Raw genomic sequence first — 25,706 nt, forward strand, 5'->3', positions numbered from 1 at the left:
ATGGCGGCGGAGGAGCGGCCGCCGAGCCGCCGCCGAGCCCGGCGGGGGCCGCCGCTTTTGCCGCTGCTGCCGCTGCTGCTGCTCCCTTTGTTTCCCCCCGGGCTGGGGGCCGCCGCTCCGCCGGGCCGGGGGCCGCCGTGTCTCGGGGGCTGCCGTCCCGCCGCCGCGCCGCGCTGGGGGGCGGCCGCCCTTCCCCCGGGGCCGCCCGCGGCTCCGCGCCGCCGCTCCCCGCCGCGCTGCCCGCCCCGCGCCGCCCAGCCGAGACCGCGGAGGGGGCGTCGGGCGGCCCCCAACCGGCACCCGCTGTTCCCGCAGTACAACTACCAGGCGGAGGTGGCCGAGAACCAGCCCGCGGGCACGGCCGTGGTAGCGGTGGCGGCGCAGGACCCCGACGGGGGCGAGGCGGGGCGGCTGGTGTACTCCATGGACGCGCTGATGAACAGCCGCTCGCTGGAGCTCTTCAGCATCGACCCTCACGCCGGGCTCATTACCACCACCCAAGCCCTCGACCGCGAGAGCATGGAGCTGCACTACTTCCGAGTGACGGCCGCTGACCACGGGGCGCCCCGGCTGTCTGCCACCACCATGGTGGCCATCGCCGTGGCCGACCGCAACGACCACGACCCGGTGTTCGAGCAGGGCGAGTACCGGGAGACCATCCGAGAGAATGTGGAGGAGGGTTACCCCATCTTGCAGCTGCGTGCCACCGATGTCGACTCACCACCCAACGCCAACATCCGCTACCGCTTCGTCAACGAGAGGGCGGCCCACGCCGTCTTCGAGATCGACCCGCGCTCCGGGCTCATCACCACCAGCGGGCCGGTGGACAGGGAGAAGATGGAGAGGTACTCCTTAGTGGTGGAAGCCAACGATCAGGGCAGGGAACCAGGACCTCGCTCTGCCACCGTCAAGGTGTACATCACGGTGCTCGATGAGAACGATAACACGCCGCAGTTCAGTGAGAAGCGCTACATCGTCCAGGTGAGGGAGGACATACGGCCACACACCGAAATCTTGCGCGTCACCGCCACCGATTTGGACAAGGACAACAACGCACTCGTCCACTACAACATCATCAGTGGGAACAGCCGGGGCCAGTTCTCTATCGACAGCGTCACTGGGGAGATCCAGGTGGTTGCCCCGCTGGATTTTGAGGTGGAGCGCGAGTATGCCCTGAGGATCCGGGCGCAGGATGCGGGCCGCCCGCCGCTCTCCAACAACACCGGCATGGCCAGCATCCAGGTGGTGGACATCAACGACCATGCCCCCATCTTTGTCAGCACCCCTTTCCAAATCTCCGTCCTGGAGAACGCGCCTCTCGGCCATTCCGTCATCCACATCCAGGCTGTGGACGCAGACTATGGCGAGAATGCACGTCTGGAGTACAAGCTGACCGGGGTCTCGGCCGACACACCCTTTGTGGTGAACAGTGCCACGGGATGGATCACGGTCAGCGGGCCTTTGGACCGGGAGTTGGTAGAGCACTATTTTTTTGGGGTGGAGGCTCGTGATCACGGCTCTCCATCATTATCTGCCTCTGCCAGCGTCACCATCACAGTCATGGATGTCAACGACAATCGCCCCGAGTTCACCCAGAAGGAGTACTTTATTCGCCTGAATGAGGATGCGGCTGTGGGGACCAGCGTCCTTAGTGTCACAGCAATCGATCGGGACGTGAACAGTGCCATCACTTACCAGATCACAGGAGGCAACACGCGGAACCGCTTTGCTATCAGCACGCAGGGCGGAGTGGGGATCATCACTCTGTCCCTGCCTCTGGACTACAAGCAGGAGCGGCGCTACGTGCTCACTGTGACGGCCTCCGACCGCACGCTGCGGGACAACTGTCACGTGCACATCAACATCACTGATGCCAACACGCACAGGCCGGTATTCCAGAGTGCGCACTACTCTGTGAGCATCAATGAGGACCGGCCCGTGGGCAGCACTGTGGTGGTGATCAGTGCCACAGATGATGACGTGGGGGAAAACGCTCGCATCACGTACTACCTAGAAGACAACGTCCCTCAGTTTCGCATCGATCCGGACTCTGGGGCCATCACTCTCCAGGCAGAGCTGGATTATGAGGACCAGGTCACCTACACGTTGGCTATCACAGCCAAAGACAACGGGATCCCCCAGAAAGCAGACACTACCTATGTTGAAATCATGGTGAATGATGTTAATGATAATGCGCCCCAGTTTGTCAGCACTCATTACCAGGGCGTGATCTCTGAGGACGCACCTCCTTTCACCAGCGTGCTCCAGATCTCTGCCACCGACCGGGATGCCCACACCAATGGGAGAGTACAGTACACCTTCCAGAATGGGGAGGATGGGGATGGAGACTTCACCATAGAACCCACCTCAGGGATCATTCGCACTGTCCGCAGGCTGGACCGGGAGAATGTCCCGGTCTATGAGTTGACTGCATATGCTGTGGACAGGGGCATCCCTGCTCAGCGAACTCCTGTCCATATCCAAGTGACCATTCAGGATGTGAACGACAATGCCCCCGTCTTTCCAGCTGAGGAGTTTGAGGTCTTGGTAAAAGAGAACAGCATTGTAGGCTCTGTTGTGGCTCAAATCACAGCCATTGACCCGGATGAGGGACCCAACGCCCAGATAATGTATCAAATTGTGGAAGGCAACATCCCTGAGATATTCCAGATGGACATCTTCTCTGGAGAGCTCACGGCTTTGATAGACCTGGATTACGAGACAAAACCAGAGTATGTGATTGTAGTGCAGGCCACCTCTGCCCCTTTGGTCAGCAGAGCCACGGTGCACATCAAACTCATTGACCAGAACGACAACAGCCCTGTTCTCAAGAACTTCCAGATCCTATTCAATAACTATGTGTCCAATAAATCCAATACCTTTCCCTCCGGAGTCATAGGGAAGGTTCCAGCATATGATCCAGATGTGTCTGACCGTCTCTTCTACACCTTTGAACGGGGAAATGAACTGCACTTGTTGATTGTAAATCAGTCGAGTGGGGAGCTGAGGCTGAGCCGTAAGCTGGACAACAACCGTCCACTCGTGGCTTCCATGCTGGTGACTGTCACAGGTAGGTGTGCAAACCTTTAAATGCATGATTTGGGGTGTTATCCCCTGGGGGGCTTTGCACAGTCCCTCTTTGCATGGCAGCCCATTGTGAATCTGTGTGGGCTGGGACTGGCAACAAGGTTTGGATGGGGAGTTACGTCAAATCGGGAAATGCTGAAGGGTCTGGGAATCTTGGAAAGGGTTGCATGCTGTAGGAGAGCATTTTGCAAAGGGGCTGAGATCACTGGTGGTGTGAAAGAACAAAGCATCGTTACTCAGCTGTGAGGATCTCATCTAGCTGCCAGCAAGACACCTTTGGAGATGCTGTCACCAGTGAATCAGTGATGTATGCCCTGGGGTGCTGGCCAAGCTAACAGTGTGTTCCTGGGGTGGCCAAGCTGGCCACGCTACTCCGAGCCCCAAGCGAGTTCTCCTCGCCAGGAAAGGATGCATTTCCTAGCTGCATTGGAGAGGGATGGGCTGGACTGCTGGAGGGTACCATTAAGCAAACAATTCAGGTCTGGGTTCTGGCCATGACATCTATCACTGCCTGTGGCTTCTAAATTTTGGGGTCTGTGTTCTGAAGTCAACTTCGCATTGCATATAATGACTGTAATGGACTTCAGAGAGAGGTGTTTAAAACTCCCATTGTGTTGCTGGAGTATCCAAATGCAGATGCTGGTGGTGGCTCCCTGGAGTGGTTAGGGGAAGCATAACGGTCACCTCTCGCTAGGAGGGGATGGGGCACAGATCAACCCAGGGCTTGTCTGAATGTGAGGCAGTGTCTGTGTGTGGAGCTGCCTGAGCTTTGCTGGCACTGCAAGCCTTTCTTTGCTTGTGGATGCATCATCTGAAATGGAGGCATCCATCCATCCAGTGCTTTGGATGATGCTCAAGGAGCAGCTCTGGGGAAGGGAGGGCAGGAGCCCTCTTTGAAGGGCCCAAACAGTGAATCACAAAGCATGCCTGAGAACTGTGCTTTAAATTGCAATTCTCCCCTGACTACCAGCTGACACCCTTCCCACCCCCTTTCTATCCAGCTTATTCAGCAGGAGGAAAAATTATTTCAAAAGATGGAGTGATGGCTCTAGCAGACTTGTTCAGGGCATGGCCAGCTCTAGCCATCGGTGGAATTAGTCTCTTTGGGGACTAATTGTAGCTGCAGGGCTGGTTGGCCCCACACACACACGCATGCTGGTTGCTGGAGGTGGGGGCTGGTTTTGACCTTTTCAGCTTCTTTCCCAGTGTGTTTCTGCAAGCCCAGCCTCCTTGCACACTTAACCCCTCACAAAGGCAGGAGAAAATCACATTGCAAAGTCCTGCGCTGAGCTGCCTGGCAGCGAGAGGGCCCCTGCAATTAGTGTGTCGTCATCTTCTAGCAGGATGGGAGAATAGGAGAGGTGCACTAGCAGAGGGGAGAATGGAGGGGGAAGAGCCGTGCAGTGGGGGGGAGAGAGGGGGGGAACACAGCGAGGCAGTGGGAAGCAGGCCTTTGTTGGCTCTGACAGAGCTGCGGAGAGCTGGCTTGTTGCTCCCTTCTTCATTGTTCAGGCTTCCAGCGACAGCCCCGTCCGCCCCCGGCGCCGTAGCCGTGCAGCTCCAGGGCTGCATTGTCTGCCCCAGCCCAGCTCGTTCCTCTTGAGGGAAGGCAACGAGCTCGTAGCTGGGTGCCGCTGCGCTTGGGGGCTCGCGGGGACAGAGCGGCCGCCGCAAACCAGCGCCTTTCTGGGGGACCCACCGGGCTCAGCACCACGGACAGCTCCTCGCAGCCACGTGGGCGCCGTGCGTGCTGGAAATGGCTGCTGGCCCCGAGCCGCCCTCGTTCCTGGGGCTGAGCGGCTCGGCGTTCTTCTCAAGTCAGGCACGAGTCCCAGGGCTGCCTCTCCCTTTTGCAACTTGTATCGCTTCTCTCCTCAGGAGCCCTGTCTCAGGAACCTCCTCCCTGTTAGGTCCCCTACAGCCGGAGGAGCTGACCGTGACTTGTGATGAGAAATGTGGGTTTCTGTTCCTGGTTAGGGAGTGGGTCTGGTGTCTTCTTGGTTATTATACTTCAGTCCCTGTCTTTATTGATGCTGGGAGAACGACATTCATAGCGCTGTCTCGGGAATTATGATTTACTTCTGAGAGAGAGTTCTGCAGAAGCCCTGTAGGGCTTTAGTGAGGCTTGGCCATGCCATGCTGATGGCAACCAGACGTGGCAGTGGGGCTCACACAATGGCCTCCAGTGGCCTCTTGGCCTGTAGGATGGAGGAGTGGTCGAAAGCCTGAGTGCTCCCTGTTGGTGACAGGACACCAAAGTCCCTTGGGTGGGTGCTGCACAGGAGGCTTGGGAGCAGTGAGGAGGACAGGGGCGATGGGGTCTGGCCCTGGGTGTGCTGCTTTTGAAGCTGTTAGATGTCAGTCTGGGAATTGCAGCTGTGCTGACCTGGCACTGCCCAGCACTGGGATCAGAGCCTCAGGCCTTTCTCCTTGTCCTGCAGGCATGTTTTGGGGTACCTCTTACTGCTGCATGAATATTCACCAGGCACCAGCTCTCCAGCCACAGGATTTAATCAGGAAGGCTGAGCATCCGTGATTAAAATACTTCCCATGGGGGTCAGTGCCTCCAGCCAGCTTTGGGTTTTCTTTTGGTAGTTTTTTTTTTTTCTTCTTTTTATCCCCCTTTCATTTACAGAGGGTCATTCTTCCAACCATCTGCTTCCTCTTGCATGGAGCTGACAAGGAGGTGGCCTTGGCTGCGAGGTGAACCTTATAGAAGGTGTTCCTGCTGAGAAATGCTAGTTCAAATTGTGTCTCGGAGTGGTGATGATGATGGAGAGCAGAGTTTCCAGAGAAACACTGGGTTTGGGGCTTGGTGAATGTAGAGTGGGAGCTGGAGTCATGGGTGATCACCCTGCGCTGCTGATGTGTGGGGCTGATGGTGTTGGAATGACGTAAATGACCTGGGAGATGGGTTGCTGTCTTTTGCCAGGTTAGTGGGGTTCCTGGTGGGCCTCAGTAGATGTTTCTGGGGCCACAAAGGAGGGCGCATTGTGCTGCCTTGGAGGTGGTTCACGTGGTGTGAGGCCCTGAGGGGCGGGGAGATGGTTTCCAAGGAAAATATAGATGAAAGGGAATTAAACAAACCGGAGGTGGGCCTGGAGAAGAAGGGATGTGGAGCAGATGCTGAGACAGGGGAAGCAGGGAGACCAGCACAAAAGCCTTGGAGGCCCTGGAGGAGAGAGGAAAGAGATGGCAGGAAGAGAGTATGGGTAAGGGCAGCACAGAGGGGGGGCAGTGGGGGAGTAAAGCACCCCGGGTGCTGGCACTGGCTCCAGTGTTTGTCCAACCTCCTGCTGGGGCTGCCTTCTGCCTGCTGCTCAGCAGCATCCTTGTTGTGAGAGCTCAGTCGGCTGCCCAGATCCAGAATGAGGAAGGAACCTGGCAGTTATCTTAGAGGAGAGCCTGGCGCAGGTAGCACCCAGATAACTCCTTGGGCTACAACTTCAAGGTTTCTTAGCCAAGAATGCAGCACACCGTATTCATACACTGAGCCAGGAGGGAGGAGACCTGCAGCACATCTCTGTTCTGTCCCGCAGACGGCATCCACAGCGTGACAGCCCAGTGTGTTCTGCGGGTGATCATCATCACAGAGGACATGCTGGCCAACAGCATCACAGTGCGCCTGGAGAACATGTGGCAGGAGCGCTTCCTCTCCCCGCTGCTGGCCACCTTCCTGGAAGGGGTGGCCACTGTGCTTGCGACGCCCAAGGAGGATGTCTTCATCTTCAACATCCAGAACGACACGGACGTGGGTGGCACAGTGCTCAACGTCAGCTTCTCGGCCCTGGCACCGCGGGGTGGGCACTACTTCAGCTCGGAGGAGCTGCAGGAGCAGCTGTACATGAAGCGCATGGCGCTGACGGGAGCCTCCATGCTGGAGGTGCTGCCTTTTGATGATAACGTCTGCCTGCGGGAGCCCTGCCAGAACTACATGAAGTGTATCTCTGTCCTCAAGTTTGACAGCTCTGCGCCCTTCATCACCTCCCCGTCCACTCTGTTCCGCCCCATCCACCCCATTACTGGCCTGAGGTGCCGCTGCCCGCAGGGCTTCACTGGCGACTACTGCGAAACGGAGATCAATCTGTGCTATTCCAACCCCTGCCTGCACGGAGGGACCTGCACGCGCAAGGAGGGCGGCTACACCTGTGTGTGCCGCCAGCACTTCAGTGGTGAGTGCCAGCCAGGGGCTCCCCAGCTGTCCCCCTCCCATGGGCTCCGGGACCATCCAAAGCAGTTTTAAGCCGGTGCCACACTAACACAATGGGAAGCTTCAGCCTTCCCCCTGAGCTTGGACAGGGAGGGCCCGCTGTCTCACTGGGCAGGATCCATCCTGGCCCCTGGGACTCTCCCCCAGTGCCTCACAGCCACACTAGGCTCCACCAGGCCATGGAGACCTGTGCCCAGCCCCTGTCAACATGGGGTGAGAGAAGGTGGCCTGTGGCTACAAGGGAGGCAGAGGAGTGCGGCAGCAGATGGTTGCCTCAGTGCTGCTCGGCTCCTGGTGAGATAAGCGGAGTCAGTGGTAATTAACCCCTGGCATTTGAAGCGTGAACAGCCATTAGCAGAAGGGTTAATGAGCTCATTTCACTGTCACTTCATGCTGTCTCCGCATCCTCCTCCTTGTGTGTGAGCAAGCAATGGGAACCAGGCCTGGGGCGTAGGGCTGAGCAATTGGTTACTGTGCTGCTGTGAGCCTCACCAGGGCCTTTGGGTGAGCAGAGCCAGCTGAAGAGAGGCCAGGTAAACCTGGTGGGCTGGCCCTGAGGTCAGCTGTGGGCACTGAGGAAGCGGGGAGGAATTCCCAGCCCTCCACTGGAGGTGAGCAAGGTTCAAGGTGGTCGGTGTCCTCACCCGGCTGGGTTCCTCTCCACTTGGCCCAAGTGCCAGCGCCCACCTGCAGGGCTAGGGAGCTCCTGGTGCCATGGGTGAGGAGCAGCTGAGGGCACACGTCCCACACTCCCCATTCTGTCTCTCACAGGTGAGAACTGCGAGGTGGACAGCCGCTCAGGGCGCTGCCAGCCCGGCGTGTGCCGCAACGGGGGCACCTGCACCAATGGCGCCGACGGGGGCTTCCGCTGCCAGTGCCCAGCGGGCGGCTTCGAGACCCCCTTCTGTGAGCTGTCCACACGCTCCTTCCCACCCCGCTCCTTTGTCATGTTCCGGGGCCTACGCCAGCGTTTCCACCTCACCCTCTCCCTCTCGTGAGTTCTCTCTCTCCTCTGCTGGTGGCCCTCCGGACCTCCTGTCCTCTCTTCCCATCCCCGTGCTGGGTGCTGCCGCATGCTCCCTGCACGCACCCAGTGTTCCCACTGATTCCCTGCCCAGGTTCAGCACGGTGGAGCCTGGCGGCCTCCTGCTGTACAATGGGCGCCTGAACGAGCGGCACGACTTCTTGGCGGTGGAGATCATCCAGGGGCAGGTCCAGCTGAAGTACTCCACAGGTAGGCTTGGCCCTACCTACTGTGGGATTTGGGCCATGGGAGCTGCAAAGAGGGGGGTTCCTGCAGCTGCTGGTCACCTTGAGTTCGCCTCCTGCCTGGCCACGGGTTGATTCGGAGTTGAGGACCCTCTTGGATGGGTGTTGATTGTCCTATTGATCACATCGACTCTGCATGTTCAGCTTCCTGCAGCATTTATCTCTGTCCCTGCAGGGGAGTCCAGCACAGTGGTGAGCCCGTACCTACCTGGGGGTGTGAGCGATGGGCAGTGGCACACGCTGCAGCTCCGTTACTACAACAAGGTATCGTGCCCAACTGTGCACCAGCTCTTTGTCCCCTGAGGCCATCTGTACCCACCTCAAATGGCTTGCTGTGCTCAGTGAGGTGTCCCTGGGCTCTCCTGCGCCCAGTGCAATGGTGCCAGGCTCCCTGTCCTTTTCTTGCTGTAAGGTGAGCTGTGGGGTGTTTGAATCTGGGGGGACATGAGCTGCTGACACTGTGTCTTTGCTTTCAGCCCAAGCTCAGCGCCCTGGGAGTGGTTCAGGGCCCTTCAAAGGACAAGGTTGCCATCCTGACAGTGGATGAATGCGACGCCTCTGTGGCCCTGCAGTTTGGCAGTGAGATTGGGAACTACTCGTGTGCTGCAGAAGGAGTGCAGACTAGCTCCAAGAAGTGAGTTCCTCACTGGGGTGACCTGTGGTGGGGAGAGGAGCACCTGGGATGTCTTCACTCCAGGTGTCACCTCTGGATGTCAACTTCCCAACCTGGCCAGCTAGAGTTCACAGGGCTTCTCTCCTCACAGGTCCTTGGACCTCACAGGTCCCTTGCTCCTCGGAGGAGTCCCTAACCTGCCAGAAAACTTCCCTGTCTCTCACCGGGACTTTGTAGGATGCATGAGAGACCTGTACATCGACAACAAACGCATCGACCTGGCCTCCTACATTGCCAACAACGGAACCATTGCAGGTACCCGTGCCTCTGCCCGCCCTGGGAGCAGCCCCAGATCTTCCTGCACCAGCAGCAGGGAAGGGCTGGGTGGCAGCAGTGCCTGCCCTGTGGGCTGGATGGAGGTGACAGGTGGGTTGAAGCTGATGTGGGTGATTTGGGTACCTTCAGGCTGCCACGCCAAGCACAGCTTCTGTGACTCCAGCCCCTGTAAGAACGGCGGCACCTGCTCGGTCAGCTGGGGGACCTATTCCTGCCTCTGTCCTGTGGGCTTCGGGGGCAAGGACTGCCGCCATGGTGAGTGAGCTGCTGGGCGTGCACAGGGGGATGCACGCAGCACAGCAGGGTGGGGTACAGGTGAGATGAGCGGGCTCTGTCATCACTGCATCTGCTGCTCTAGAATCACCAGTGCCTGGAAAATGGAGTTGCACGAGGAAAGGCCCCAGGGCAGATGGGTGGTCCCCGTCCCTTCTCCTCATCTCCGCTTTCCTTTCCAGCCATGCACCATGCCCACTATTTCCAGGGCAACAGTGTCCTGAGCTGGGACTTCAAGGCAGACATGAAGATCTCAGTGCCATGGTACTTGGGGCTGGCGTTTCGGACCCGCCAGATGGACGGCGTGCTTCTGCAGGCCCATGCTGGCCAGTACACCACCCTGCTGTGCCAGGTAGGGCCACGCAGAGGACTGGGTTTCCCCCCCTGTGCTCAGAGCTCTCGGGGAGGGTTGGTTGGAGGCAGCCAAAGTGGATCAGGATCTTGCTCACTGCTGCCAGTGCTGTTCTCTCTCTGCAGCTGTCTGGAGGCCTGCTCTCCTTCATGGTGAGCCGGGGCTCAGGGCGCAGCACCAGCCTTGTGCTGGACCAGCTGCAGCTGAACGACGGGCGATGGCACGACCTCCAGCTGGAGCTGCGGGATGTCCGCAGCGGGCGGGACTCACGCTACGTCATCACCATCATGCTGGATTTTGGGCTCTACCAGGTGAATGCTGCATGACACCCTGGCTCTGGGATAGGAACTGTGGGGGAAGCTTCGCTTACACCCTCAGGTGTGATGGCAGTTGCACCATGTTACCCCTCTGTACATTCTGCAGGACACAGTGGTTGTTGGAAATGAACTGCATGGCCTGAAGGTGAAACACCTGCACGTGGGTGGAGTCCTCAGCTCTGGCGAGGTGCAGAATGGGCTGCGGGGCTGCATACAGGTGAGTTCACTGCTTTGAGCCTTCCTTGTCCAGGGATCTGTTGTGGTGACTGATGGGAAACGTGGAAACGCGGGCTAGCAGCTGTTGCCAGTGTCCGTCCTGCTTGAGATGTGCTCCCTCTGAGCATTTGGGAGTCGGAGGTGCTGCGGGGGCAGCCTTTAGTCAGTGTGGCAGGGACGATGGGAAGGGTGCCTGCTCTGGGGTTTGTAGGGGCTGGGCAGACTGAAGTGTTCTGTGTTTTTCCTGGCTCTTCAACTTTTTTCCTGTGTTTCAGGGGGTGCGACTGGGTGACAGCATCACTGGGACCGTGCTGCCCAAGCCCAGCCATGCCCTGCGGGTGGAGGCTGGCTGCAGCGTGCCCAGCCCTTGCGACTCCAGCCCCTGCCCAGCCAACAGCATCTGCAAGGATGAGTGGCAGAGCTACTCCTGTGTCTGCCAGCCAGGTAGGGCATGCAGCACTCTGCCACCCCATTGCTCTTCTCACTTAGAGTGAGAAGACTTCTCTGCCCTGTGACTCCCGCAGCCTGCCCTTCCCTTGGGCTAGTTGTGTGCCTAGAAATCCCTGCCAGACATGTATTAGCTTTGGTGGAGGGCAGAATCCCTCCTGAGATCCACTGCGGGGTGCTCTGACCCCTCCTGAGAAAAGGTACTTTCTTCATGTTCTGCTCTCTGTCAACACCTTAGGGTACTATGGGGGAGAATGTGTGGATGCATGTCACCTCAACCCCTGCAAGAACAAGTCGGTGTGTCGCCGCAGGCCGGGCTCACCTCTGGGCTACGTGTGTGAGTGTGGAGGGAACTTTTTCGGGCAGTACTGCGAGCACAGGTGAGATGTGTGGCACACGGCAGGGCCTCCAGTGCCTGGCTCTGTGCTGTCCTCCCATCCCAGCTGTGTGACACCTTGCTGCTACCCTGCTCCTTGAAGCTGCTGGGCAGGCGGGCTGGTGGCAGAAGGCCCAGGAAATTGGGTTGGTGTAACACTGGAGGTGTTTCTCTCCTAGGATGGACCAGCAGTGTCCGAAGGGCTGGTGGGGGAACCCCTCCTGTGGACCATGCAACTGCGATGTGAGCAAGGGCTTTGACCCTGACTGCAATAAAACCAACGGGCAGTGCCACTGCAAGGTGAGGGGCCGTGACTCACCTGCATCCCTAGAGCCCTCTTTGTCCTTGATGATTCTTGTCCACTCCTCAGGGCTGGCAGCTGCTGAGGTGCTGCTTTCTGTGCCTGTTCCTTGCTCACCTCCTGTCTGCAGCCCTTCTGGCCCAGCAAGGTGACAGTAGGGACAGTAGGATGCTTGCAAACAAGGATCTCTGTGATGAGTCCCTGATGAGCACCCAGAGAGGAGAGCAAGACCCTTTTCAGCTCCCACTCACATGGCTCCCAGGCTCCTGCTCTCCCCATGGGCTGTCTGATGGCCGTCCCCATCTCCCTGCAGGACTTCCACTACCGCCCCAAAGGCAGCGACACCTGCCTGCCTTGTGACTGCTACCCAGTGGGCTCCTCCTCACGCTCCTGTGACAAGGAGACCGGCAGGTGCCACTGCAGGCCTGGAGTCATCGGCCGCCAGTGCAACAGCTGTGACAGCCCCTTCGCTGAGGTGACACCCAGTGGCTGCAAGGGTGAGTGGGGAGGTGGCATGGCACCGGCACCGTGGGGCTTGGTGTGAGCTGCCCACTGTGACTGGTCCTTGGGGTGCTTGTCTCTGCAGTGCTCTATGATGGATGTCCCAAAAGCCTGAAAGCAGGCGTGTGGTGGCCTCAGACCAAGTTTGGCTTCTCAGCTGTGGTGCTGTGTCCCAAAGGCTCCTTGGGTGAGTGAGGGGTGCCATGGGGTTGGGAGAATCTCACTGCTGTGCAGGAGCTGTCGCAGCCCCAGCAAGGTCACCCCAAGCTGTCTCAGTCCCATTTAGCTGGTCTGGAGGGCTGGGAGATAGAAAATGGAGAAGGAAGCACCAAGCTGAGGGCGAGCAGAGGGGGCTGGTGCAGGGCTGGGAGCCCCTGTAGGATTGGTGCTGTCACCCAGCCTCCATCCCCAGGTCTCTCTGTCACCCCTCAGTTTCAGCCAGGCTGGGGTCAGGCCTGACACTACAGCTGGGCACACGTAGCACCTGGTGCTGCACAGCTGGGCCCCTTCTGAGCGCTGTGCGGGGAGCAGGGCATGGCGTGCCGCTCGGTGAGTTCCTTGGGTGGAAGTCACAGCCCTGCTTGGAGAAGGCCGTCCTGGTTGATGGCAGAGGTGTGAGCAGGGTGTGTGGGACTGCAGGGCAGCGCGAGCCCCAGGGGACAATACAAACCCTGTCCTTCTCCAGCCGTTCGCCCTGGGAAGAGGCAGGTTCGGCTCCTAACTGTTGTCGCTTCTCTCCCTGGTTCTCTCGCCATCCGTGCTCAGGTTTGAGGGGTGCAGGTAAGGTTGTTCCCACCTCCTTCCTTCCCTGCTGTAAGGGCTGCGCCACATGGTTTTCCTTCCCTGCTCCCTGCCTGGCACCCTGCACACCCCTGCACTTTTCCCGCTGCTTCTGGAACCACCGAGTATCTCCTCAATGCTTTGCCTGGCCTCACCGCTCCTACACACCGCTTCCCTGCTCCCAGCACACTAACAGCACTGAGCTGGCTGTAGCTGCATGCAGTCCCTGCTACCCACTGTCCTGCAGCATGGGCTCTGGGTGGCACGGAAGGCTACTGTGCTCTGCTCCGTGGCTGGGACATGTGCTGGCTGTCCTGGTGGGCACCTGCTTGCTTAGGCTGGGAGGGGAAGGAGCTGCTGTGGGCTGGAAGGAGGGAGGTGCTTGGTGTGAGAGAGCAAGGGCAGAGCTGATGCACAAAGCTCAGCACAAGGTCCTGCTATCTGGCTGGCAGGCAAAGTGCAGGCATCCCAGGGTCAGATCCTGCCCAGATCTACAGCTGAGCCAGGCTACAGATACCGGCACGGTCCTGTTCTGTGCTGGAGGAAAGGCCAGCAGCACAGGTGTTGCTTTGTTCTCTTTGCTCCTACCTGCAGTGGCATTGGTCTCTGTGCTGATGCAGCTGGGGAGAGGGTATTTGAGATGGACAGCTGGGAACTGAGGATAGTGATGGGCACTGGGCCTTGGGATCTTCTGCAGGCTCCCTCACCCCTCCCTGGGTGCGCTGCTGCCTTCTTCACACCATGGGCTTGGGTGAGCTCCCCTGCCCTAGCGCTTTCCTCAGGAGGGTCTCGGGTACTGGGATCACCCCACTTCGTGTGTCTAATAGCATGCATGGTGATGCCCCTGGTGTGAGTGGTACTTAACAGCCGGTCCCTTGTCACTTCTGGTATCTCTGCTCCTGTCCAACAGTGCTGGGGCACCAACCAGGGATTGGTACCCAGTGCTGGCTGCTGTACCCTCTAGGAGTGCACCACCATCTCCAGGGCAAGTTCACCTGCTGTTGCAATCCTGGAGCAGCTTTCCCACACATAGAAGGGCCTCAGCAGATGTTGCAGTCTACCAGTCAGGGAGAGCCTGGAGTTGCCTGGGCTTCTGTAGACTGGGATCATACGTGTCCTAAGGACACAGGCACAGCTCACCAGGAACCAGGGATTTCTCCAGCCAGAGCCTTACCAGGTCACTCCCCCTTGCATTGCTGTGTAATGGTGTCTGGTGCTATGCAGGCTGTGTGTTCAGAGCCCAACTCATGGCAGCAGCTCACAGAGGAGGTGCAGACCAAGGGTGGAACAGCTGCAGTTCTGCACAGCAGGAAGATGGCTCTGGGGTGCATCAGGGTCTTCCTGTTGCTTACCACTGCTGCTCTTTGGGGTTAACTGGTGCAGAGTTCTGCTGGGGGCTGCAGCTGGGGAGCTACATGTCCTGCACCCTCTGATTTGCTCTTCCTCCTGGTTTCAGGTTCAGCTGTCAGACACTGTGATGAGGAGAAGGGCTGGCTGGAGCCAGATCTCTTCAACTGTACTTCACCTGCCTTCAAGGAACTCTCCATGCTGGTAATCCCCCCCTTACTTCTGCAGCCCTGATGAGGCAGGAGCTGTAGGAACTAGAGCTCCCAGCTAGGAGCTCAGCTCTCCATGGCTCTTAGCGTAGGAAAGGGCCTTGCAGTGGGACTTGCAGCACCCCACATCCCGATCTCTTGGAACTGTGATGCCCTCCAGGGAGGAACCTGCTGATGAGTTAATCCTCTCCTTTCTTCCCACTGGCAGCTGGAGGGCTTGGAGAGGAATGAGACTGAGCTCAACACGATTGAAGCCAAGAAGTTGGCCCACCGCCTCCGGGCCGTGACAGACCACATGGACCACTATTTTGGCAATGATGTGCACATCACCTACCGCCTGCTGTCCCGCCTGATGGCCTTTGAAAGCCGGCAGCATGGCTTTGGCCTGACAGCCACACAGGATGCCCACTTCAATGAGGTGAGAGCTTCCCTTAAATTAGAGTGCCTTCTGATGCTGCTCTGCTCTGTCAGCCACCTGGGTCTGTGTAGGGACTGAGGATATCACAAGACTGCTTTAGGAGCTCTGGGCTCCTCAGTACTGCATAGGCATTGACCCACAGAGGTGAGACCGCTGGAGGCCACCTGCACGGCCAAGGCTGGATCACGAGAGGGATGAGGAAAGGCAGAGAGCACCAGGTTTGCTCAGTGTGGGGGAGGGAAAGCAATAGAGGGGTCTTAATCCCTAATGGAGGGGTGCAGAGAAGACATCTTTGCATGACACTTGCTGATGGGTGGGTGTCCATCGTAAGGGAAACTACCATGTTTGTGCAGCAAACTTGGTAGAGGGCACAGTGCCAGCAGCCCGTGAGCGGTCAGGCTGTGTCCCAAGGGCTCACCGCATGCTCTGCTGTCTCTCCCATGCAGAACCTGTTGCGTGCAGGCAGCTCTGTGCTGGCGCCTGAGAACCGGGAGCACTGGGCCATGCTGCCTCACAGCGAGCACGGCAGTGCCAGCCTGATGGAGCAGCTGCGGGACTACTCGGGCACGCTGGCCAGCAACATGAAACTCACCTACCTCAACCCTGTTGGTGTCGTCACCCCCAATATCAGTGAGTAGGAGCCAGCTGGTGGTGGGGCCTGGATGGGGTTGTGCAGAGCACGCCTCCATCACCCTGTACTGCGGGGCTGAACCCCTACAACAGGGCAGGGGGCTGCACTGGGAAGGAGCGCTGTGGATGCTTGAATCTCACATCACGCCCAAACGTAGGAGAACTTTCCCTGTGGCTCCTGCAGTCCCTTTGCCTGCATCACCCACCTGGAGTGTGTGCTCTCCAGATGGCTGCCTTAAAGATGCCTCTCACTCCCTCATTCTTCTGCAGTGCTGAGCATCGACCGCATGGAGAACCACTCACACATCCGTCGGCGCTACCCTCGCTACCACAGCAGCCTCTTCCGTGGCCAGCCTGCCTGGGACCCCCACACCCACGTTGTGCTGCCACTGTCAGTGCTGAGCCCCCCAAAAGCTGAAGGTGAGCGTCGTTTGGGGAATGCTGCGTGCTGGCCTTGCCTGTTCTTACCATCCCCTTCTGTGCCTCAGCTGTCCCCACATCAGTGCCCACGGTGCCTGGGGGTGAAGGAAACTACACTGTGGAGAGCTCCTCCCCAAGGCAGGCACTGCCAGAGCCTGAGCCTGCTCTCACTGTCATCATCCTCATCATGTACCGCACGCTGGGGGGGCTGCTACCTGCACACTACCAGGTGGATCGTCGCAGTGTCAGGTACGTCCTCCTCTTCACCCTCCGTGAGCAGTGGTGGAAAGAGGCTGGCTGGACTGGCAGCCACAGAGTCTGTTCAGTAGCCACAGTTTGGTTCCCAGCCTGTCCCTGCCATGGAATTACTATGCTCCATGTTTCCTGACCCCTTAGTGTGGGTTCGGTAGAACTGTTCCTTCCGAGATGTCAGCACAGGGCCTTGGGACGCCCCAGGGAGGGCTGCAGCCCCCAGGTATGGTGATGGTAGAGCTCTGTTGCTCCTTGCAGGCTCCCCAAGAATCCTGTGATGAATTCCCCCATTGTGAGTGTGTCTGTGTTCAGCAATCACACCTTCCTGCGGGGGCCCCTGGACACCCCACTCGTGCTGGAATTTCGCCTGCTGGAGACGGCCAACAGGAGCAAACCTCTCTGTGTCCAGTGGAACCACTCCAGCCCGTGAGTTGAACATGGCTGGGCCCAGTTCTGTGCCACAAGCTGCTTGCTCTGAGCTGCTTTCCATGGGCAGCTCCTAGTTCCCAGAGTCTCCTGGGCTCTGAATGGAAAGCATTGAGGTATAGGGGCTTCCACCCTCTTGCAGGGGATTAATTCCTGCTGGGAGGGCACAGTGGAGTCCCAGCAGTGCTCTGAGTCTGGTATTTCAGCTGTGAGAGTGCTGGTAGAAAAGCCTCACCAGTGGGCTGTTTGCAGTTCCCTCCACATACACCACAATGTCTTCTCCCCTGAATATTATCTGCTTTTTGGTGGCCACAGGACAAACCCATTGGGCTTCTGGACAGCCAGGGACTGTGATCTTGTGTACCGAAACACCACGCACGTCCACTGCCAGTGTTCCCAGTTTGGCACCTTTGGGGTTCTGATGGACAGCTCGCATCGAGAGGTAAACTGAGCCTGCAGGGCTGTGGGCAGTAGTGGGGGTTTGTTAGCCACCAGGATATGCAGCAACAGGCTGTGTGGGGCACGAACAGAGTTTGAGAGCTTCCTGTGTCTCCCTGTAACACTGCCTTTGGCCTTTGTTTCTCTGCTGCTGCAGCAACTAGAAGGTGACCTGGAGACGTTGGCAATTGTCACCTACTCCTTGGTATCTCTCTCCCTTGTGGCCCTGCTGCTGACCTTCTCCTTCCTGACCTGCCTCAAAGGCCTCAAGTCCAACACACGTGGCATTCACTCCAACATATCAGTCACTCTCTTCTTCTCTGAGCTGCTCTTCCTCTTGGGCATCAACCACACTGAAAATCAGGTCTGTGGGCTGCACACTATGGGGCTGGGGGGGAGGTGTGGCTGGTGCAGTTAGTGGTGGGACTGTCTCCGAATGGTTTTTGTTTCCCCAGTTTCTTTGCACAGTGATTGCCATCCTCCTCCACTGCTTCTTCCTTTCCACCTTCGCCTGGCTCTTCGTTCAGGGCCTCCACATCTATCGCATGCAGACCGAAGCTCGCAATGTCAATTTTGGGGCCATGCGTTTCTACTATGCCATCGGCTGGGGAGTGCCTGCCATCATCACCGGTAGGAGCTGCTTGTCCCGTGGCCATGCCAAAAACACCAGTTCTCAGCAGCCTCCTGAGCCCCTGGTGTCACCTTGGTGGGGTGTGAGGCCACAGCCAGCCATTTGGGTTGTTTGTGTGGTCCTAAAAGAGGGTGTGCAGGTGGGGAGGGGAGGGGGGCTGTGCTGTGCAGCTGAAAACGTGTATCACAGGCTGTTGTCTTGACTTGTGAGGACAACTGATCCCTCAGTGTGTTTCTGTATGGCTCCCTCAGTAGGCATGGAGCACCTGCTAGGTCTGGAGCTGTCCTCTCCCTTCTTTCCCTAGGGCTGGCTGTTGGCCTGGATCCTGAGGGCTATGGGAACCCTGACTTCTGCTGGATTTCCGTTCATGATAAGCTGGTCTGGAGTTTTGCAGGCCCCATTACTGTCGTCATTGTGGTAAAACCCTGTCCTGTTTCACCCACAGCCCTCTCCTGCCTCCCTTCTCTGCACCACAGACACTTGCCCCTTCCCTGGCTGCCCACTGCCTGCTCCCTTCTCTGTACTCCCTCTGTTAGAGCCCCTTTCTGTCCCTCCTGGCACCAGCCAAACCTGGGGGAGGCCAGAGCTCGGGTGTGAAGGGGCAAGGAGGGGAGCTTCACATGGGCCTGGTGGACCTGGAATCTGCTCATGCTGTGCCCTGGGGGTATCAGGTCAGAGCCAGCCTTTGGCACGGCTTCTAATCAGTGCCAACGCTTTCAGATGAATGGGGTGATGTTCCTGCTTGTGGCCAAGATGTCCTGTTCCCCAGGCCAAAAGGAGACCAAGAAGAAATCGGTTCTGTGAGTATTAGTGGCCAAATTCCCAGCAGAGCTCCTGCAGCTCTTAGTTTTCAGCACTTTCAGTGATCATTCCTCCCTCTTCCACCATTGTGGAGTGCCGCTCAGTGCATCTGTCAGTCTTGCAGCCACTCTCTTCTCCCACCTGGTGGCTGTGTTAACTGTTCCTAAAATTCCCTATCTCCATGCTGCCCTGCCAGCCTGTCCCTCTTCCCTGCTTGCCCTGACAGCCATCCCTCACATCTACTCACATTGGCTCTCAGCACCTGCTGCTTCTTCTCCTCAATGCTCCTTCTGAAACCATTCCCCACTCACCCTCCTCTGGGAGCTTGGCTCAGCTGCTCTCTGTGGCTCCAAACGATCCGTGTCATTTGGGCCCTACGTTTGCCATGTGTGCTTCAGAAGGGAAGGGCCTGCAGTCAGGAGTGAGCAGCACTGCTGTGCTGAGCGGTGCCTGCAGTGGGGCAGAATGGAGGGCTGGGCAGGAGGAGACCTTCCCCTCTGAATCTCTGTCTGCAAGCACTAAACTGTAGATTAACAACATGCGCTAACCTCTGTGTGTGTGTGTGCCTGTCTGTCTCTCTCTCCCTCCAGCATGACGTTACGGAGCTCCTTTGTTCTGCTTCTAGTTATTAGCGCTACCTGGCTCTTTGGCCTCTTGGCTGTCAACAACAGTGTCCTGGCTTTCCACTACCTCTACACTGTCCTCTGCAGCCTCCAGGTAATTGCCCAGCCTCCACCAGGGCAGGCTCACAGGGCAAAAGTAATTTCTGTGCCCCCATAATCAGCCTGAGAATTGCGGGGGGGCTTTGCAGAGACCGTGAGCACCTTCAACAGGGGTGCAAGGGATGTGCAGCACCCAGGTACTGACCTGCTGGCTGCTCCAGGCCCTGTGTGCTGCTGCTGGGGAGGAGGTTGGCACCTGGCTTCCCCAAGGCTCCTTGCTGAGGATACCCACGTGGGGCTGATGGTGCTGCAGGGGACCCTGACAGCCACTCCTCAAGCACTGCCTGCCTCACAGACACCTTGGCCCTTCCTTTCTCTCCCGTGACCACTGGCCTGGGGGCTTGTGTTTATAGCCCTCAACTGCCAACCCCTCCTGTCCCTGCTGCAGAGTGCCAACCTGCTGTGAGGGGCTCTCCCTGCAGCCATCGTGCTCATGGCTTTTCTCCCTGCAGGGCTTGGCTGTGCTGGTCCTCTTCTGTGTGCTGAACGAGGAGGTGCAAGAAGCCTGGAAGCTGGCCTGCCTTGGCAAGAAGGGGCAGAGTGAGGAGACTGCTCGGAGCACGCAGGTAAGTGGGCACCTGGAGAGCTGGGGACTAGCTGCTTGTTGGGAGATGAAGGGATGTCCCTTCTTTACTAAGGGGTGGGACGGGAAGGTCCTTTTCTGTGCTGCACCTCATTAAAAGTCCATGCCTCTCTCTCTGCTTCACCAGGGCCCCAATACCTACAACAACACGGCGCTGTTTGAGGAGAGCGGGCTCATCCGTATCACCCTGGGGGCTTCCACCATCTCATCGGTGAGCAGCGTGCGCTCTGCCCGCACCCACTCCAGCCAGCGGGGATACCTCAGGTAGGCACGGCGCAGGATGCCAGGAGCACCCAGGCAGAGCCGAGGGCTCGTGCTGGTGTCACTGCTTGGACCCTGTGTCTTTCAGAGACAACATGACAGCACGTCAGGGCTCAGCTCTGGATCACAGCCTGCTGGGTCACGCTGGCCCCACAGACATCGATGTGGCTATGTTCCACCGTGATGCTGGGGGAGGTAAGCACCTGGGTTAGGGTCTAACCCGAGGTATCCCAAATTAGCTCTGGCTTAAATTATTCCCTGTGTAGGCTGTGACTGCGTGGTTATGTCCTCCCACTGGTGTTTGGCTGTGACTCCCAACTAGGCTGCTAATAAGAATCAGCAGCTTTGTCACTTAGCACAGCCTCCTCCTGGACAGATGGGAAAGGGCATAACCAGTTTCCAGAGAGCTAAAAACGAAGGAGGCAAGAATTGTCCTTCCATTTTGCACTGATGATGTCTCACCCACTCTCTTTCCAAATGTCACCCCAACACACACCATGTCCGTACAGACCAGGACTCGGACTCAGACAGCGACCTGTCTCTGGATGAGGAACGCAGCCTCTCCATCCCGTCATCAGAAAGTGAGGAGAATGTGCGCCTGCGGGGCCGCTTCCCGCGCCAGTTCAAGCGTGCAGCACACAGTGAGCGCCTCCTCACCAACCCCACAAACACTGCTCCCAAAGGCAAGTTCCTTCCCCCCCCTAGACTTTGGCAGGGGTCTGCTGTACCTTGGGGTGGCATGGGGGAAGGGCTGTGCCTTGCCACGGCTTCATTACCCCTCACAGAAGAATTCTCTCCTTCTCTGGTGGTGTGTCCTTCACCAGATGTGGATGGCAACGACCTCATGTCGTACTGGCCGGCTTTGGGCGAGTGTGAGGTTCACCCTTGCTCCCTACAGAAGTGGGGCTCTGAGCGGAAACTGGGGTTTGACATCAACAAGGACGCGGCCAACAACAATCAGCCAGACCTGGCCTTGACCAGCGGGGATGAGAACTCCCTCACCCAGACACAACGGCAGAGAAAAGGTAACAGCCTGAGGGCAGCCTGGCCTGTCCCTGGAGGATGTGGCCCCAGAGGCTCAGCATTGCATCTGTTTTGTCATGTCCTTGGGGAGGTTTATCTCCCATAGCTCTCATGCTTTTTTCACTGCTCTGCAAAGACGTGACTTCTCTTTCTGTCTGATTAGGGATTTTGAAGAACCGCCTCCAGTACCCTCCAGCTCTGCAGGGCTTGCCGTCTGTCGGCAGGATGACCAACGAGCTGTCCTGGTACAAGACCTCCACGCTGGGTCACAGGGCTGTCCCCGCTGCCTCCTATGGCAGGATCTACTCCGGGGCTGGCAGCCTGTCGCAGCCAGCCAGTCGTTACTCATCTCGGGAACAGCTTGACATGCTGATGAGGAGACAGATGTCCCGGGAGCAGCTGAGCAGGAACAACTCAGGAGAGTGTTTGGAAACGGTGCCCAGCCGGCACGCGTCCAGGGAGGAGCTGGACACTATCCCCAGCAGGCACGGGTCTACCGAACACCTAGAAAATCTCCCCAGCAGACATGGGTCAAGGGAAAACTTGGATCTGCTTGCTCCTAGGGCCAGTCAAAGAGATCGTGGGAACACACTGCCCCGGAGGCAGGGCTCCAGAGACCACCTTGAAACTTTACCCTGCAGATTTGGGTCAAGAGATCAGCTAGACTGTGGGCTGGTAAGAGAGGTCTCAAAAGAGTGGCTAAATACATTGCCAAGTAGGCAAGGGTCCAGAGACCGCATAGACAGATTGCCAAGTCGAGATACTTCTCGAGAACAATTGGATTTGCTTTCTAGAAGACAACCTTCAAGGGACCAACTAGCATCATCTAGACAAACTTCAAGAGAGCAGCTGGACTTTCTCTCCAGAAAATCAAATTCCAGAGAGCCTCTGGGTACAGTGCCTAGCAGGCAGCCCTCACAGGAGAATCTGGGGAGTCTCTCTAGGAGACAGCTCTCTAGGGAAAGCCTGGAACCGCTCTCTAGGAGGCAGCCTTCTAGAGAGAACCTGGAGGCCATCCCCAGCAGACATCCTTCCACTGAACAGTTAGATATCCTATCTTCCATCCTTGCTTCTTTTAACACCTCTGTCCTGTCCTCGGTGCAATCTTCCAGCACGCCTTCAGGCCCCCAGATCACTGCCAACCCTTCTGCCATGCAGACCTTGACGCCCTCTGGAATGTGCCCCTCAACGCCTCACTCCAGCACCTCTCACAGCATTTCGGAGTTGTCGCCAGACTCAGAGTAAGTGTATCCTTCCTCAGCCATGTCTTGGGCACTGTCTGTCTGCCTGGCTTCTTCTCTCAGGGGTTCAGCTTGGAGGGGAGGGCCACGTATCTCACTGTCACTGCTGCTATCCATCCCTGTTCCGTTCCCTCTTTCTTCTTCCCTGAACTCAGGGATTTGGACACATTAGCATGGGTTTCTGTTCCCATATGGTGTAACCAGGAGGCAGCAGGGAGTGCAGCTGGAGCCCAGGGGAGTGCTGTGTCTTAATGCTGCTTTTCTTTTCTCCGAGAAGAATAATGAGAAACGAAGGCCATTCCTGAGGGGCTGAAGACATCCAGAAGAGAGATAGAAGAGGCAGGGCCATTTGCCTAGCCAGACACTACCAGCCAAGGTTTGGCATCCCCAGGGGCAGGGGCAGAACTGATGGCGGTCAGAGGCCCAAAAACCAACTCTGCCTTCCCTGACCTCCGGGCTGAGGGGCTGGCACCCAACCACCCACCTCCGGAGCCTCCAGGCTCTCTGCCGCTCTGCTCCATTTGCCTGCCTGATGTGAGAGGTATAGCAGGAGCCTGCTCAGGGGAGAGTTGTGTTGAGACCCCTGGGGCTGAACTCTTCCTTTGCACCCCATTTCTACGTGGGATGCACACGTGTGTGTGTGTGTGTGTGTGTGTGTGTGTGTGTGCGTGCATGGAGCAGGGGCAGGGGGACAGAAATGGAGCCCAGGACATGGGGGTGGAGGAGGGTTTTTCTACCTTTTTGTATCTTTGTAATCAGAGAGAAGAGAAATTTCTATGGTTATTTTTGCGGGTGGTCTGTTTCCAGGACCTGGGGCGTCTGTCTGCTAGCAGCCCTTCTCTGGCTTCCCTTGGGTGCTAGGGACTAGAGGACTGTAGGGACAGTGCTAAGCAGACCTCATGGCTTTGCCAGCTTCACTCAGTCCCCTCCCTGAGGCAGGCAGTGAACGCCCTCTGCTCCTTGCCCCACAGTTCCCCAGGTGTCTCAGCAGGGTCCTCCTGCTGTTCTGCATCCCTCAGTGCCCTACAGCTGTGCTGGCCCTGCAGCCCAGCCTCCCTCAGCCCTCTTTGGTGTGGGGCTGCCCCTGTCCATGATCTGGGGCAAGAATAAGGGTTTCAGGCACAGAGCTGGGTGGCCCTGGCACTGCTTGGGCAGCTCAAAAGTAGGCTGGGCTGTTTTGGTGCCAGGCAGCCAATGAGCATCTGCAGGAACTCTCTGGTCTTTTGGACAGGCATCGCCTGCAGAAGCTGTTTCTAGCTGGTTCCTTGCAGACTCTGTGCATGCAGGCCCTGCCAGCAGAGAACCCCTACTCCGGGCAGCCTGGATGGAGACAGAGACAAATGGCATTTTGCCCTTTGGAAATTCTGAAAAGGCTGCTCTGCATGCTTGTTAAGCCAGAGCCCCCACCATCCCCACCAGCTGGCTCTCCTCTGTGCCTACACTCGGAGCGGGGCCCCTGGCTTGGGGGGCTGACACACTCCCCTTGGCCCACCCAGAGAGGCCATGCCCCTGCTCAGCTGTCCCCAGGTGCCACCAGGGCCGTAGTGCTCACTGCCTTACTGCCACCCCACTGCCATGCCTCGCAGCCTGGGATGTTTACACGGGAGGATTTGTGCTGCTGTCCTCCAGGGCTCTTCCCGGGCAGGCCAAGGTCTCGGGTTGGGGAAGGCCTTGGGCCTGCTCCTGGCACAGAGCTTAGCAGCTCCACGGGCCCGTCTCCCCGCTGACATGTTTACACACCCTATGGGACCGCGCGTTTACATGTTTCTCTCCAGCTTGGGCAAGGGGACCGCAGCCCGCTAGTGCCAAATGGAGAGCAAGAGACAAGTGCCAAAAAATAAATAAGACACGGTGGAGCTGATGGCATCGGGGAGGCTGTGCCTGTAGTACAGGGCCAGGCAGGGAGCAGGGCAGCCCCAGTGTGATGCTGTTACCTGGGCTCTGGGAGCACCCTCCTTGGGTTTGGATTTGTTCCTTTGGGGATTTGGTTTTGGTTGTTGTTTTGGGTCTTTTTGTTCTGTCTCCATATCCCAATCCTCTGGGCAGGGAGATACCCATGCTCCCTCCCTGGCTGTGTAAAAGTGTATCATGGAAGCTCCAGATTTGGAAATAAAAGTCTATAAAATGGCACCCGGCTCTGTTTTCTCTCCTTGCACCCATGACGTTGTGGGAGCTTACCGCCATCCCTTGGGCTGGAAGGTCTCCAGTCCTGGGTGAGGGGCTTCCCGGAGTGGAGTCAGCTGCTGCAGTGCCCTTGGCTCTGGGCTGTAGGGGAATGGCAGTGGCCAGCACTCGTGTCCAGCAGCCTGGTGAGGCCACAGGGAAGTAGAGCAGGCACCGAGCATGATCATGTTTCTTCCGTTCCTCCCTTACTCACTGACGGAGGGAAAGAGCATGTGAGCAAAGGGCAGTATTGACCCACAGCACTCAGAGCAAGGGTTGCTGTCAACCAGCACTCTCCCTCCCCTGCTCTCTTTATTGGGGGCTGAGCCTGATGGAGGCTGGGGCCGAGCCTGAGCCCCAGGCGCTGCCACTGTTCCCATTCCATGGGTGGTGCATGCTGGCAGCCCCTAGGTCCTGCCGTGCTAATGGGCCTGGGGACCTGGCTGGCAAGGGACGGCTGCTGGGAACACTTGGGAGGCAGGGCTATGGTCAGGTGGCCCAGTGGCCATGGGCTGGGTGTGCCAGTGTCAGACAGGGGCCAGCAGCTGGAGTGATAAGCAGGCAGTAAATGGTATCTGGTGCTGAGTTGCTACTAGATGAGGCCTGTGACAGCCTCCTATTTAGTGCCAGGTGAGCAAATAATCAGTGGGGAGACAACAAGTGAGCAGGCACTGAGATATGTCGGGATGCTGCAGAGACCAAGGGGTGTGTATTTGGTGCTGTTGGTGCTGAAAGCTGGATGAGCAGTCTGCGTGCAATGGCCATGGTGATGGGTCATGCTGAATGTGTGATTGCCATGGGCAGATTCCTTGCCTGTGGAATGGGATGGGAACAGGCTGCTTTGACCCTGGAGATTGTGGTCCTGTCCCACCATGAAGAGCCACTGGGACTCCCCAACTCCTGCTGTGCCCTGCCCGCTGACTTCACACTACATGGGGTTGGGGCCAGTTAGCCCAATCCGTGGCTGGCTGTGTTTCTACTGTGCATCTGGGCCAGGCATAGTTTGGAAGCACTCCAGAAATAACGGCAATAGCAGGAACGCAGGAAGGTGTGAAAGAGTTCG

General features: G+C 57.9%; 1 protein-coding gene across 1 annotated transcript; it reads left to right on the forward strand.

Annotated features, from left to right (window-relative positions):
- On the forward strand, positions 1–22,785 carry CELSR3 (cadherin EGF LAG seven-pass G-type receptor 3; the record flags this gene model as incomplete). The annotated part of the gene is made up of 36 exons (XM_079540280.1): positions 1–3,070; positions 6,627–7,259; positions 8,069–8,291; positions 8,416–8,531; positions 8,742–8,830; positions 9,043–9,200; positions 9,331–9,494; positions 9,645–9,770; positions 9,971–10,140; positions 10,266–10,451; positions 10,564–10,674; positions 10,949–11,117; positions 11,359–11,500; positions 11,676–11,796; positions 12,111–12,294; positions 12,384–12,485; positions 12,731–13,078; positions 14,535–14,629; positions 14,843–15,052; positions 15,499–15,682; positions 15,953–16,102; positions 16,171–16,351; positions 16,613–16,780; positions 17,096–17,222; positions 17,376–17,582; positions 17,674–17,848; positions 18,154–18,266; positions 18,570–18,649; positions 19,241–19,367; positions 19,825–19,938; positions 20,083–20,219; positions 20,305–20,411; positions 20,726–20,899; positions 21,041–21,241; positions 21,403–22,480; positions 22,758–22,785. The coding sequence occupies 36 exons, from the start codon at positions 1–3 to the stop codon at positions 22,783–22,785; spliced, it is 9,768 nt and encodes a 3,255-aa protein (XP_079396406.1).
- Positions 22,786–25,706: the final 2,921 nt, after the last annotated feature.

This window comes from Tetrao urogallus, assembly GCF_951394365.1.
Source record: "Tetrao urogallus genome assembly, chromosome: 10".
NCBI lineage: Eukaryota > Metazoa > Chordata > Aves > Galliformes > Phasianidae > Tetrao > Tetrao urogallus.